This window comes from Narcine bancroftii, chromosome 4 (assembly GCF_036971445.1).
Source record: "Narcine bancroftii isolate sNarBan1 chromosome 4, sNarBan1.hap1, whole genome shotgun sequence".
NCBI lineage: Eukaryota > Metazoa > Chordata > Chondrichthyes > Torpediniformes > Narcinidae > Narcine > Narcine bancroftii.
Window position 1 is genome coordinate 206,920,195 of NC_091472.1, and position 14,199 is coordinate 206,934,393.

A 14,199-nucleotide genomic window follows, 5' to 3' on the forward strand; every position below is an offset into this window, starting at 1 on the left:
AATAATTTATAAAAGGTCGCCAAGTCTCTTCAAATTTAACAGAATTATCAAATGTACGACTCCTAACTTTATCTGAACTTAAACATGACATAATTTGAGAGAGTCACTGAGTCAAAGTAGGTGGATCAGAATCTTTCCATTTAAGTAAGATAATTCTTCTAGCCAACAATGTACAAAAGGCTACAAACCAATGTGTTCTGGAACTATAATTCCAAAAAGAGCAGTCAATGGTTAGATTGCAAACTGATATCTAGCATAGCTGACAAAGTCTTAAAAATATCTATCCAATACCTGTCCATGACCAAAACATACAAGTTAGAGAAGAGACTTCTGATTTACATCTATCACAAATAGGACTAACGTTAGAAAAAATATGGGCCAATTTGTCTTTCAACATAGGAGCACCTTAAACTGAATCAAAGAATGATGAGCACATATTGAAGAGAAATTAACCAATCCAAAGATCTTCTCCCTTCCTCTGGAAGATGTAACTGAAGTTCCACTTTCCAGGCCTTTTTAACTTTGTCATTAGAATTTGATTACAGACTTAATAACTTGTTATAAATGTTACCTATTAAACCCTTATGAGAAGGTTTCAAATGAAAAAAGAGTATCAACTGAATCTGGTTGGTACAATGTTGGAAAGTTATTCAGTATTCAGAACATTTCTAATTTGGACTTAGGTATATTATATTTCTTGGATAATTGTTCAAAAGACATTAAGCTACCATGTAGTGTCACTGGCTGTGTTTATTGTCCATCTCCAATAGCCTAGAACTGTGATGGTGGAAAGGGTTGGCCACATTGATGGTCTGAAGTTGCTTGTAGTCTGCACAAGGGAAGAACAGCTGATTCCTCCCCTGAAGAAAATTAGTAAACCAGATGGGCTTTTACAACAGACCAGAGGTTTTGTGCATGGCCTTGCTTTATCCGCTTTATCTAGGCTCCCTGATTATTAGCAGGTACAGTGTGATGTTGTTGGACCAATGGTGGTGTTTGGGTAAGTGTCGTGTTACCAAACACATGATATGACACAGGGTAGAGGTACCAATGTCATGAAGACTTTGGTCAATGGGACCCGAGGTTCCGCCGCCGACCCGACGGCCGCGGGTGAGCTGGCTCCCGTTCCTGTCAGCCTGGAAGGAATGTGCACGGTGTGAAGTGTGCGCGCTGGTCACGTGAGGGCGGTGGCGCCGGCTTTTCCTCGGGCTCCGATAAAGATGTCAGGCTGCCAAGTTCCTCGTAATTTTTGTTTGCTGGAAGAGCTTGAAGAAGGCCAAAAAGGAGTAGGTGATGGTACAGTGAGCTGGGGCCTTGAGGATGATGAAGATATGACACTCACACGATGGACAGGAATGATTATTGGGCCACCTAGGACTTGCTTTGAAAACAGAATGTATAGCCTGAAAATAGAATGTGGAAGTAAATATCCAGAGGTTGCTCCAACTGTTAGATTCGTAACAAAAATAAATATGAATGGAATCAATAATTCCAATGGGCTGGTGGATTCGCGCAGCATACCAGTTCTATCAAAGTGGCAGAATTCCTATAGTATTAAGGCTGTACTTCAAGACCTACGGCGTATGATGACATGCAAAGAGAATGTGAAGATTTCACAGCCCCCTGAAGGACAAACTTACAATAATTAATTTTAATCCAAAACCTCACTTCTTGTTGCTGTCAATTTTCCAAAATAATAAACATCCAAAAAAAAGACCTCTATCTGTAAATCTTGAAATGTATCCCACACAATGACGTTACCAGGCGAAGATAAATTCAGAAGTGGGGCACAGTATCTTTATTACTTTTATTGAGTCAATGATATTGGTGATACAAAGCAATTTAGAATATGTGCTTTTACATGGGCGGGGCAGAGATAAACTGAGTGAAGCTTGATCATAGCAAATGTTATGCAAGAGGATGGGTTAATAACGGCAGTGGTTGGTGTATATAATAGCATGTTCTGGAACTTCTCAATGAAAGAGCTGTATTACAATTTAGATTGTCGTATATGTTATGCAAACTAAGCTCAAGAATTGTTGAAAGTTTTTGCTCATTATTTTGCTGTTTAATTGTAATGTCAGTGTGATGAGGATTGTTTTAATATTTGTATTTATGGATATTTCTGATAAGCAGCTCTGTATCAAGTACTATTGCATTTGTTTACAGTCTGGTTCTGCCACAACGTGCATTTGAAATTTGCAAAAAGAGTATTGGTGTGTAGTTAGAATTTGCTAAGATTCGCCTTGAAGATGTGAATAAGATGCAGAAAGATGCTTTTCATTTCCTTCTGTGAATTGGGTAATTGTTTGACCAAATGTTTTAAAGTTAGTGGCAATGTAATTCGGATAGTTGCAGTTTCAGAACATTTTATTGGTGTCATGTTTAGCGGTGGGGAGGGGGGTGGGGGGGGAGGAGAGAAGAGAAATGGGGAAATATGATTCATCAATTTAAAAATATTCCCAGAGGGTCAATTGGTCCAACTAGCGAAAATAATAGGTTGTTTTCCTTGAATTCTATAGAGAAGTAATAAATTTCTCAGACTAAAAGCTGCTAGTCATCCTGTCAAAAAAATCGGGTAATATAATTGTCTGGTTTACTTTCTGTGAGGCTTTACATTGAAGTTTATGACAAAACTTAAAGTGGCTGCATTCATTTAATAAATAGTAAAATTTAAAAAAAAAAAGACTTTGGTCAATGGTTGGAGCAGGGGATCTTGTTGGGAGAAAGGAGGCTGCAGGTACAGAGTCTAGCACTCTCCCTGACCCATTGGGAGTACAACAGCTCAGTTTGTTAAAGGAGGCAAAATTCTTAAAACATGATGAACAAAAATTTCTCCTCAGCGTTAAATAGGAAGAGAAATGTTGGACTCAAATTAAATTATGTATCTCTATTCCCAGATCCCTCTGCTCCACCTCACTCCTCAGTATCCTATCATTTACCATGCATATCCTTTCTTGGTTTGTCCTTCCAAAATGCAACAGCTCTGTCGTGTTGGGAAGGATATCAGGTTCGGTGGGTTAACAAAGAGGGAAGTCTGGACACAAGTGTTACAATCACACTGGAAACAAACAGGGGAGAATGCTAAACGGTACTCAATTACTATTTCACTCAAACGATGATATAGACATTCACCTTGGACTTCAGTTGGACTCAGCAATGGTAAATCTATACTTCAGCTGCTCACAATCTACAAACAGGGACTCTTACACACGCTACCGGTTCCCTGACGAACGGGTATGACAGGGGAGCGGCTCTCCGCAGTACTACGGCTCAGCTTCAGTGTGGTGCACACCTTACCCAGAACATTTCCAGCAATGTCCACAGTAGTGACCTGGCATGAAGCGGTGTCCGGGGCTTGGACCACAAGGCAGAGAGTTGTTGTTATATACAGTGCTAATCTGTGCTTCCAGCCAATAATAATTGATTGACAGGTGATGTGATTTCTGATTAAGTTTTAGACGGGGAGGACATATGACATATGACCACCCACAATACACACACTCCAGACAGGTAGGGAGCCCACGTTTCCTCCACACACAACAACCTCACTTTATTAAATTCCGTCTGCCATTTTTCAGCCTATTTTTTCATCCCTCTGCAAGCTTTGAAAACCTTCTTCGCTGTCCACAATGCCTCCAATCTTAGTGTTATCTGCAAACTTGCTGATCCAATTTACCACATTATCATCCAGATCATTGATATAGATGACAAACAACAATAGTCCATCTTTTTGTAGTTAGTTTCCATTTTTCAATATCAATTCTTTTGCTTTTAGATGGGTGATTTTCTTCTGTAAACATGAATGAAGATCTGAACTGCAAGGCAAAAGTTGGGGATAGCCCAGTGGGCCAGTCAGAAGATAATCCATTCATTCTTAATACGACTGCCACCTCAGGTTCTCCTTGAGAACGTGGACTTGGGGCTTCCGTGAATGGCAGACTCCACATTCTGAAGGTGTTTCACCTAGCAACAAGGTCGGTCATGCCCATTCTAATTTGTATGTGCGACTTGCAACAAATTTATTTCTTCATTTACAGTCCACGTATTACATGGAGGGGAACACTTGGCACCCAGTGTTTCAGACTCAGTTTGGACGGATTGCTATAAACATCTGCTATGGCCGCCACCACCCTTTGAACTGGTTAATGTACAGCATTAATGGAGCTGAAATTATCTTCAACCCCTGTGCTACTGTGGGGGAGCTGAGGTAAGAGAACAGTTTAAGGTCATTTAAAGGTAACCTTGAGCCACATTTCATAAAGTATGCCCTGATGCCATGGTATAAGAAATAAAACACAAAGTCTGCAGACATTGTGGATGAAGTAAAAACACACAGTGCTGGAGAAACTCAGCAGGTCAAACAGTGTCCAAAGACAGAGATACATAACTGACATTGGTTATGAATTAAAAAAAATCTTTGGACACTGTTTGACATGATATAAGAAAGTAGTTTTGTTTGGTCATTAACATCTGTATTGGCATTGGGCAGAACACCTGGGGAGACCTTCCCTCCATGGTGCCATTCTTCACCTGCTCTACTCAATCGAGCTCTGAAAAGGGGTCATTTGACCAAACATTGGCCACCTTCAGGTTGAGAACAAGGGACGGGAAGTGTGGCAAACTGATGCAGGAAAGATATCACTCAGATTCAAATTACAATGCATCCAAACTAACGAGCCTGCAATGCAAGCCCAATTAACCAAATATGGGCCTTGTTAGAAGACTGTGTAAGGTACTGACGGAAGTTGTCTTTACCAGATGGAACTGTTGTAATTCAATCAGAGCATGTTGTCAACATTAAACCCAGCATGCAAGCATAAATTTCCAGTGAAGCCGGGAGAGCAGTTTCTTCCTTGTCAACAAATTGATCAGAGTTCTGAGTTCTCATCAGAGGAGGTCCTGTGTGGGAATATGAGCTGTGTATCATTACACTGAGTAGGAGACAAACTTCCGGCATTGGGGCTATTGTGGTACAATGAGTACAGGTATGCGCCGCTTAACATCCATGATACGTTATGCGATGTGGACAGTGTACGAGCACTATATTATATACTTAGCAAAGGTACATGGGATACTGTCGTGTACATGTAAACATTTTATTTGTAACTGTGGGGATCGAGAAGGGACTGTGGGGAGAGAGCGGGGCAAGGAGATCAGTGAGGAGACCAAAACCGTGCTATGGGGAGAGAATGAGGCAGTGGGATTAGTATGGGGTGAGCCATGGGGATGTGGTGAGAGAGTGGGGCAGTGGGATCAATGTGAGAAGCAACGTAGGGCTGTGGGGAGAGAGTGGGGCAGTGGGATCAGTGTGGAGACCGAAATGGGGCTGTGGGAAGAGAATGGGGCTGTGAGAAAGTGGGATCAGTATGGGGACTGAAATGGGGCTGTGGGAAGAAAGTGGAATCAGTGTGGGGACCAACATGGGGCTGTGGGGAGAGAGAGGGACAGTGGGTTCAGGATGGAGCCAACATTGGGCTGTGGGGAGAGAGTGGGGCCATGGGATCAGTGTGGAAACCAACATAGGGCTGTGGGGAGAGTGTTGTGCTGTGGGACAGTAGGATCAGTGTGGGGATCAACATGGGGCTGTGTGGAGAGAGTGGGGCAGTGGAACAGTGGAATCAGTGTGGGGACCGAAACGGGGCTGTGGGGAGAGAGTGAGGCTGTGGAACAGTGGGATCAGTGTAGGGTCCGCAACGGGGCTGTGGGGAGAGAGTGGGATCAGTGTGGGGACCAACATGGTGCTGTAAGGAGAGAAAGGGGCAGTGGGATCAGTGTGGGGCCAACATTGGGCTGTGGGGAGAGATTGGGGCCGTGGGATCAGTGTGGGAATCAACATAGGGCTATGGGGAGAGTGTGTGGCTGTGGGACAGTGGGATCAGTGTGGGTACTGAAACGGGGCTGTGGGGAGAAAGTGGAGCAGTTGGATCAGTGTGGGGACCGACATAGGGCTGTGGGGAGAAAGTGGGGCTGTGGGGCAATAGGATCAGTGTGTGGAGCAACATGGGGCTGTGTAGAGAGAGTGGGGCATTGGGATCAGAGTCGGGAATGACATAGGGCTGTGGGGAGAGAGTGGGGGAGTGGATCAGTGGGATTAGTGTGGGGACCAAAACGGGGTTGTGGGGAGAGAGTGGGGCTGTTGAACAGTGGGATCAGTGTGGGGACCGAAACAGGGCTGTGTGGAGAGAGTGGGATCAGTGTGGGAAGCAACATAGGGCTATGGGGAGATTGTGGGGAGGTGGGACAATGGGATCAGTGTGGGTGCCAAAATGGGGCTGTGGGGAGAGTGTGGTGCTGGAGGGAGAGACTGGGAAAGTAGGGTCAATGTGGGGGCAACATTGGGCTGTGGGGAGATAGTGGGACAGTGGGATCAGTGTGGGTTCCGAAATGGGGCTGAGGGGAGAGAGTGGGGCTGTATGACAGTGGGATCAGTGTGGGGACCCAAACGGAATGTGGGGAGAGAATGGGATCAGTGTGTGGCCAACATTGGGCTGTGGGGAGAGTGGGGCAGTTGGATCAATGTGGGGTCCGACATTGGGATGTGGGAAGAGAGTGGGGCAGTGCGATCAGTGTGGGGACCGAAATGGGTCTGTGCGCAGAGAGTGGGGCATTTGGATCAGTATGGGGTCCAACATCGGGTAGTGGGGAGAGATTCGGGAAGTGGGATCAATGTGGGGACCGACATTGGGCTGTGGGGAGAGAGTGGGGCAGTGGGATCAGTGTGGGGACCGAAACGGGGCAATGGGAAGAGAGTGGGACAGTTGGACGATGCGATCAGTGTGGGGATCAACGAGGGGCTATGGGGAGAGAGTGGGGGAGTGGGATCAGTGTGGGGTCCGATATGGGGCTGTGTGGAAGAAGTGGGGCTGTGGGACAGTGGGATCAGTGTGGCGTCCGCAACAGAGCTATGGGGAGAGAGTTGCATCAGTGTGGGAACCAAAATGGGGCTGTGGGGTGAGAGTGGGACAGTGCGATCAGCATGGGGACCGACATAGGGATGTGGGGAGAGAGTGGGGAAGTAGGATCAGTGTGGGCCAACATTGAGTTGTGGGGAGAGAATGGGGCAGTAGAATTAGTGTGGGAACCAACATAGGGCTGTGGGGAGAGAGGGGGGCAGTGGGATCAGTGTGGGGACTGAAATGGGGCTGTAGGTAGAGAGTGGGGCAGTGGGATCAGTGTGGGGACTGAAATGGGGCTGCAGGGAGAGAGTGGGGCCAACATTGGGCTGTGGGGAGAGAGTGGAGCAGGCGGATCAGTGTGGGGATCGAAATGAGGCTGAGAGGAGAGAGTGGGGCAGTGGGATCAATGTGGGTCCCGAAATGGGGCTGCGGGGAAAGAGCGTGGCAGTGGGATCAATGTGCGGACTGAAATGAAGCTGTAGGGAGAGAGTGGAGCTGTGGGATCAGTGTGGAAACCAACATAGGGCTGTGGAGAGAGAGTGGGGGAGTGGAACAGTGGGATCAGTGTGGGAACTGAAATGGGGATGTTGGGAGAGAATGGGATCAGTGTGTGGCCAACATTGGGCTGTGGGGAGAGTGGGGCAGTTGGATCAATGTGGGGTCCGACATTGGGATGTGGGAAGAGAGTGGGGCAGTGCGATCAGTGTGGGGACCGAAATGGGTCTGTGCGCAGAGAGTGGGGCATTTGGATCAGTATGGGGTCCAACATCGGGTAGTGGGGAGAGATTCGGGAAGTGGGATCAATGTGGGGACCGACATTGGACTGTGGGGAGAGAGTGGGGCAGTGGGATCAGTGTGGGCCGAAACGGGGCAATGGGAAGAGAGTGGGACTGTTGGACGATGCGATCAGTGTGGGGATCAATGAGGGGCTATGTGGAGAGAGTGGGGGAGTGGGATCAGTGTGGGGTCCGAAATGGGGCTGTGTGGAAGAGAGTGGGGCTGTGGGACAGTGGGATCAGTGTGGCGTCCGCAACAGAGCTATGGGGAGAGAGTTGCATCAGTGTGGGAACCAACATGGGGCTGTGGGGTGAGAGTGGGACAGTGCGATCAGCATGGGGACCGACATAGCGATGTAGAGAGAGAGTGGGGAAGTAGGATCAGTGTGGGCCAACATTGGGTTGTGGGGAGAGAGTGGGGCAGTGGAATTAGTGTGGGAACCAACATAGGGCTGTGGGGAGAGAGGGGTGCAGTGGGATCAGTGTGGGGACTGAAATGGGGCTGTAGGGAGAGAGTGGGGCAGTGGGATCAGTGTGGGGACTGAAATGGAGCTGTAGGGAGAGAGTGGGGCAGTGGGATCAGTGTGGGGACTGAAATGGGGCTGCAGTGAGAGAGTGGGGCAGTGGGATCAGTGTGGGGCCAACATTGGGCTGTGGGGAGAGAGTGGAGCAGGCCGATCAGTGTGGGGATCGAAATGAGGCTGAGAGGAGAGAGTGGGGCAGTGGGATTAGTATGGGGACCGAAATGGGACTGAGGGGAGAGAGTGGAACTGTGGGACTGTGGGATCAGTGTGGGGACCGAAATGGGGCTGCGGGGAAAGAGTGTAGCAGTGGGATCAATGTGGGGTACGACATTGGGCTGTGGGGAGAGAGTGGTGCAGTGTTGGGACCGAAATTGGGCTGTGGTGGTGAGAGTGGGGGTGTGGGACAGTGGGATCAGAGTGGGGACCAAAACAAGGCTGTCGGGACAGCATGGGACAGTGTGATCAGTGTGGGGAGCGACATAGGGCTGCGGGGAGAGAGTGGTGCAGTTGGATCAGTGTGGGGCCAACATTGGGCTGTGGGGAAGGAGTGGGGCTGTGGGATCAGTGTGGAGACCCATTTATGTCTGTGGGGCGTGCGTGGGGTACTGGGATCAGTGTGGGTCCCGAAATGGGGCTGCGGGGAAAGAGTGTGGCAGTGGGATCAGTGTGGGAACCAACAAGGGGCTGCGGGGAGAGAGTGGGGCTGTGGGATCAGTGTGGAGGCCAATTTAGGGCTGTGGGGCGTGCGTGGGACAGTGGGATCAGTGTGGGGTCTGACACGGTGCTGTGGGGAGAGAGTGGGGCAGTAAGATCAGTGTGGGGCCAACATTGGGCTGTGGGGAAAGAGTGGGGAAGTGGAATTTGTTTGGGGACCAACATCGGGCAGTGGGGAGGGAGTGGGACAGTGGGATCAGTGTGGGGACCGACATAGGGCTGTGGGGAAAGAGTGGGGAAGTGGAATTTGTTTGGGGACCAACATCGGGCAGTGGGGAGGGAGTGGGACAGTGGGATCAGTGTGGGGACCGACATAGGGCTGTGGGGTGAGACTGGGGTACTGGGATCAGTGTGGGTTCCGAAATGGGGCTGCGGGGAAAGAGTGTGGCAGTGGGATCAATGTGCGGACTGAAATGAAGCTGTAGGGAGAGAGTGGAGCTGTGGGATCAGTGTGGGGACCAAGTTAGGGCTGTGGGGCGTGAGAGGGGCAGTTGGATCTCTTTGGGGTATGACACACGGCTGTGGGGAGAGAGTGGGGCAGTAAGATCAGTGTGGGGCCAACATTGGGCTGTGGGGATAGAGTGGGGCAGTGGAATTAGTTTGTGGACCAACATAGCGCTGTGGGGAGAGAGTGGGAGAGTGGAATCAGTGTGGGGAGCGACATGGGGCTGTGGGGATGTAGAAACATAGAAGATAGGAGCAGGAGTAGGTCATTCGACCCTACGAGCCTGCTCCGCCATTCAACGAGATCATGGCTGGTCTGAAATTTCAGTACCCCGTCCCTGCCTTCTCTCCGTAACCTTTAATACCCTTATACTGAAAAAATATATCTAATTCCCTCTTAAATATATTTAATGAACCTGCCTCTACTGCCCTCTGTGGCAATGAATTCCACAGATTCACCACCCTCTGGGTAAAGAAATTCCTCCTCATCTCGGTCCTAAATGGTTTGCCTATTATCCTCGAACCATGGCCCCGCGTTCGGGATTTTCCCATCTTTGGAAACATCCCATCTGCATCCATTCTGTCCAGTCCTGCCAGAATTTTATATGTCTCTGTGAGATCCCCTCTCAATCTTCTAAACTCCAGCGAGTACAATCCCAATTTGCGCAATCTTTCCTCATAAGTCATTCCTGCCATTCCAGGTATCAGCCTGGTGAATAGCCTCTGCACTCCCTCCATTGCAAGAACATCCTTCCTTAGATAAGGTGACCAAAACTGCAAACAATCCTCCAGATGGGGTCTCACCAAGGCCCTGTACAGCTGCAGTAAGGTATCCTTGTTCCTATACTCAAACCTTCTTGATATGAAGGCCAACATACCATTTGCCTTTTTAACCGCCTGCTGTACCTGCATGCTCACCTTCAGAGACTGGTGTACGAGTACCCCTAGGTACTTCCCCATCTCTTAATCTATTGCCATTCAAATAGTAATCTGCCCTCCAGTTTGTATTACCAAAGTGGATAACCTCACATTTATCCACATTGTAGTGCATTTGCCATGTATCTGCCCAGTCCCTCAATTTACCCAAATCACACTGGAGCTTCCTGACCCCCTCTTCTGTGCACACAACCCCTCCTAGTTTAGTGTCATCTGCAAATTTGGAGATATTACATCCAATCCCCTCATCCAGATCATTAATGTGAACAGCTGGGGTCCCAGTACAGATTCCTGTGGCACCCCACTGGTCACCGCCTGCTACTCAGAAAACGAGCCATTTATCCCAACTCTCTGTCTTCGACCTGCCAGCCAGTTCTCAATCCACATCAGTACTTTGCCCCCAATCCCATGAGCCTTGATTTTGGGACCTTATTGAAGGCCTTTTGGAAGTCCAGGTACACCACATCCACTGGCTCTACCCCATCTATTTTACCTGTCACCATCTCAAAGATTTGTCAAGAACGATTTACCTTTTGTAAATCCATGTTGACTCCGTCCGATCCCTTCACTGCTAGTCATATGCTCCGCTATTACATCCTTAATAATGGATTCTATCATTTTGCCCACTACTGATGTAAGGCTCACCGGCCTATAATTCCCCGCTTTTTCTTTACCCCCCTTTTTAAATAGTGGGGTAACATTAGCTACCCTCCAATCCATGGGTACTGATCCTGAGTCTATCGAGTTCTGGAAAATAATTCTTAAAGCATCTCCTATCTGAATGGCCACTTCCTTAAGTACCCTAGGATGTAGATTATCATGTGTGGAGCATTCATATCAGTATGGGGAACGAAATGGGGCTGAGGGGAGAGAGTGGGGCAGTGGGAACAGTGTGGGGACCGAAATGGGGCTGAGGGGAGAGAGTGGGGCAGTAGGATCTGTGTGGGGCCTACATGGGGCTGTGGGGAGAGAGTGGGCCAGTGGGATCAGTGTGGGGCCAACATTGGGCTGTGGGGAGAGTGTGGGGCAGAGGAATTAGTGTGGGGACCAATATAGGGCTGTGGGGAGAGAGTGGGGCAGTGAGATCAGTGTGAGGACCATTATAGGGCTGTGGGGAGAGTGTGGGGCAGAGGAATTAGTGTGGGGACCAACATAGGGCTGTGGGGAGAGAGTGGGGCAGTGGGATCAATGTGGGGACCGACATAGGGCTGTGTGGAGAGAGTGGGGCTGTGGGACAATGGGATCAGTGTGGGTGCCGAAACGGGGCTGTGGAGAGAGTGTGGTGCTGGAGGGAGAGCCTCGGGAAGTAGGATCAATGTGGGGCCAACTTTGGGCTGTGGGGAAAGAGTGGGGAAGTGAAATTAGTGTGGGGACCAACATAGGGCTGTGGGGAGAGAGTGGGATCAGTGTAGGGACCAACATGGGGCTGTGGGGATATTGTGGGACAGTGGGATCAGTGTGGGGACCGGCACGGGACTGTGAGGTGAGAGTGGGGCAGTACGATCAGTGTGGGGCCAACATTGGGCTGTGGGGAGAGTGTGGGGCAGAGGAATTAGTGTGGGGACCAACATATGGCTGTGGGGAGAGAGTGGGGCAGTGGGATCAATGTGGGGACCAACAAGGGGCTGTGGGGATGTGTGGAGCATTCGGATCAGTATGGGGAACAAAATGGGGCTTAGGGGATAGAGTGAGGCAGTGGGAACAGTATGGGGACCGAAATGGGGCTGAAGGGAGAGAGTTGGGCAGTAGGATCTGTGTGGGGCCTACATTGGGCTGTGGGGAGAGAGTGGGCCTGTGGGATCAGTGTGGGAACTAACATGGAGCTGTGGGGAGAGAGTGGGGCAGTAAGATCAGTGTGGGGACCGAAATGGAGCTGTGGGGAGAGAGTGGGGCAGTGGAATTAGAGTAGGGATCAACATAGGGCTGTGGGGAGAGAGTGGGCCAGTGGGATCAGTGTGTGTCCCGAAATGGAGTTGCGGGGAAAGAGTGGGGCAGTTGGATCAATGTGCAGACTGAAATGAGGCTGCAGGGAGAGAGTGGAGCTGTGGGATCCGTGTGCGGACCAATTTAGGGCTGTGGGGCGTGAGAGGGGCAGTGGAATCTCTTTGACGTCTGACACGGGGCTGTAGGGAGAGAGTGGGGCAGTAGGATCAGTGTGTGGCCAACATTTGGCTTTGGGAAAAGAGTGGGGAAGTGGAATTAATGTGGGGTCCAACATAGGGTTGTGGGGAAAGAGTTGCCAGTGGAATCAATGTGGGGACCAATATGGGGCTGTGGCGATGAGTGGAGCAGGCGCAGCAGTGTGCACTCCGAAATTGGGCTCAGGTGAGAGAGTGGGGCAATGGGATCAGTGTGGGGACCGATATGGGGTGAGGGGTGAGTGTGGGGTTGTGGGACATTGGGATCAGTGTGGGGACCGAACTGGCACTGTGGGGAGAGAGTGGGATCAGTATGGGGAATGAAATGGGACTATGGGGAGATAGTATGGCAGTGGGATCAGTGTGGGGACCGAAATGGGGCTGTGGGGAAAGAGTGGGGTCAGTGTGGGAACCAACATGGGGCTGTGGTGAAAGAGTGGGGCATTGGGATCAGAGTCGGGACCAACATCAGGCTGTGGGGAGAGAGTGGGGGAATGGAACAGTGGGATCAGTGTGGGGACCGAAAAGGGGTTGTGGGGAGAAAGTGGGGCTGTGGAACAGTGGGATCTATGTGGGGACCGAAACGGGGCTGTGGGGAGAGAATGGGATTAGTTTGGGGACCAACATGGGGTTGTGGGGAGAGAATGGGACAGAGGGATCAGTGTGGGGACCGACACTGGGCTGTGGGGAGAGAGTGGGCAGTAGGATCAGTGTGGGGACCAATGTGGGGCTGTGGGGAGAGAGTGGGGCTGTTGGACAGTGGTATCAGTGTGTGAACCAAAACAGGGCTATGGGGAGAGAATGGGGCTGTGTGGAGAGATTGGGATAAGTGCGGGGACCAACATAGGGCTGTGGGGAGAGAGTGGGACAGTGGGATCAATGTGATGACCGACATTGGGATGTGGGAAGAGAGTGGGGCAGTGCGATCAGTGTGGGGACCGAAATGGGTCTGTGCGCAGAGAGTGGGGCATTTGGATCAGTATGGGGTCCAAATGTATGGGTAGTGGGGAGAGATTCGGGAAGTGGGATCAATGTGGGAACCGACATTGGGCTGTGGGGAGAGAGTGGGGCAGTGGGATCAGTGTGGGGACCGAAACGGGGCAATGGGAAGAGAGTGGGACTGTTGGACGATGGGATCAGTGTGGGTTCAACGAGGGGCTATGGGGAGAGAGTGGGGGAGTGGGATCAGGGTGGGGTCCGAAATGGGGCTGTGTGGAAGAGAGTGGGGCTGTGGGACAGTGGGATCAGTGTGGCGTCTGCAACAGAGCTATGGGGAGAGAGTTGCATCAGTGTGGGAACCAACATGGGGCTGTGGGGTGAGAGTGCGACAGTGCGATCAGCATGGGGACCGACATAGGGATGTGGGAAGATAGTGGGGAAGTAGGATCATTGTGGGCCAACATTGAGTTGTGGGGAGAGAATGGGTCAGTGGATTTGGTGTGGGAACCAACATAGGGCTGTGGGGAGAGAGGGGGGCAGTGGGATCAGTGTGGGGACTGAAATGGGGCTGTAGGGAGAGAGTGGGGCAGTGGGATCAATGTGGGGACTGAAATGGGGCTGCAGGGAGAGAGTGGGGCAGTGGGATCAGTGTGGGGCCAACATTGGGCTGTGGGGAGAGAGTGGAGCAGGCCGATCAGTGTGGGGATCGAAATGAGGCTGAGAGGAGAGAGTGGGGCAGTTGGATTAGTATGGGGACCGAAATAGGACGGAGGGGAGAGAGTGGAACTGTGGGATCAGTGTGGGGACCGAAACAGGGCCGTGGGGAGAG

The 14,199-nt window shown here is 50.4% G+C and overlaps 2 protein-coding genes across 4 annotated transcripts in view; both read left to right on the plus strand.

Moving 5' to 3' along the window:
- Nucleotides 1-14,199, plus strand: part of upb1 (ureidopropionase, beta) — a 196,063-nt gene that overhangs the window by 126,253 nt on the left and 55,611 nt on the right. For all 3 annotated transcript variants that reach the window (XM_069933758.1, XM_069933759.1, XM_069933760.1), the window contains one exon: nucleotides 4,041-4,210. In XM_069933758.1, coding sequence (XP_069789859.1) covers nucleotides 4,041-4,210 — 170 coding nt within the window. The remainder of the gene's footprint in view (nucleotides 1-4,040; nucleotides 4,211-14,199) is intronic.
- LOC138760037 (ubiquitin-conjugating enzyme E2 variant 2-like) lies at nucleotides 1,083-2,117 on the plus strand. Its single transcript, XM_069930465.1, has one exon. It carries the CDS (start codon nucleotides 1,221-1,223, stop codon nucleotides 1,647-1,649), a length of 429 nt encoding a protein of 142 aa, XP_069786566.1. The 5' UTR covers nucleotides 1,083-1,220; the 3' UTR covers nucleotides 1,650-2,117.

Coding starts and splice junctions, on each gene's coding strand:
- LOC138760037 (XM_069930465.1), top strand. CDS start 1,221: ATGTCAGGCTGCCAAGTTCCTCGTAATTTTTGTTTGCTGGAAGAGCTT.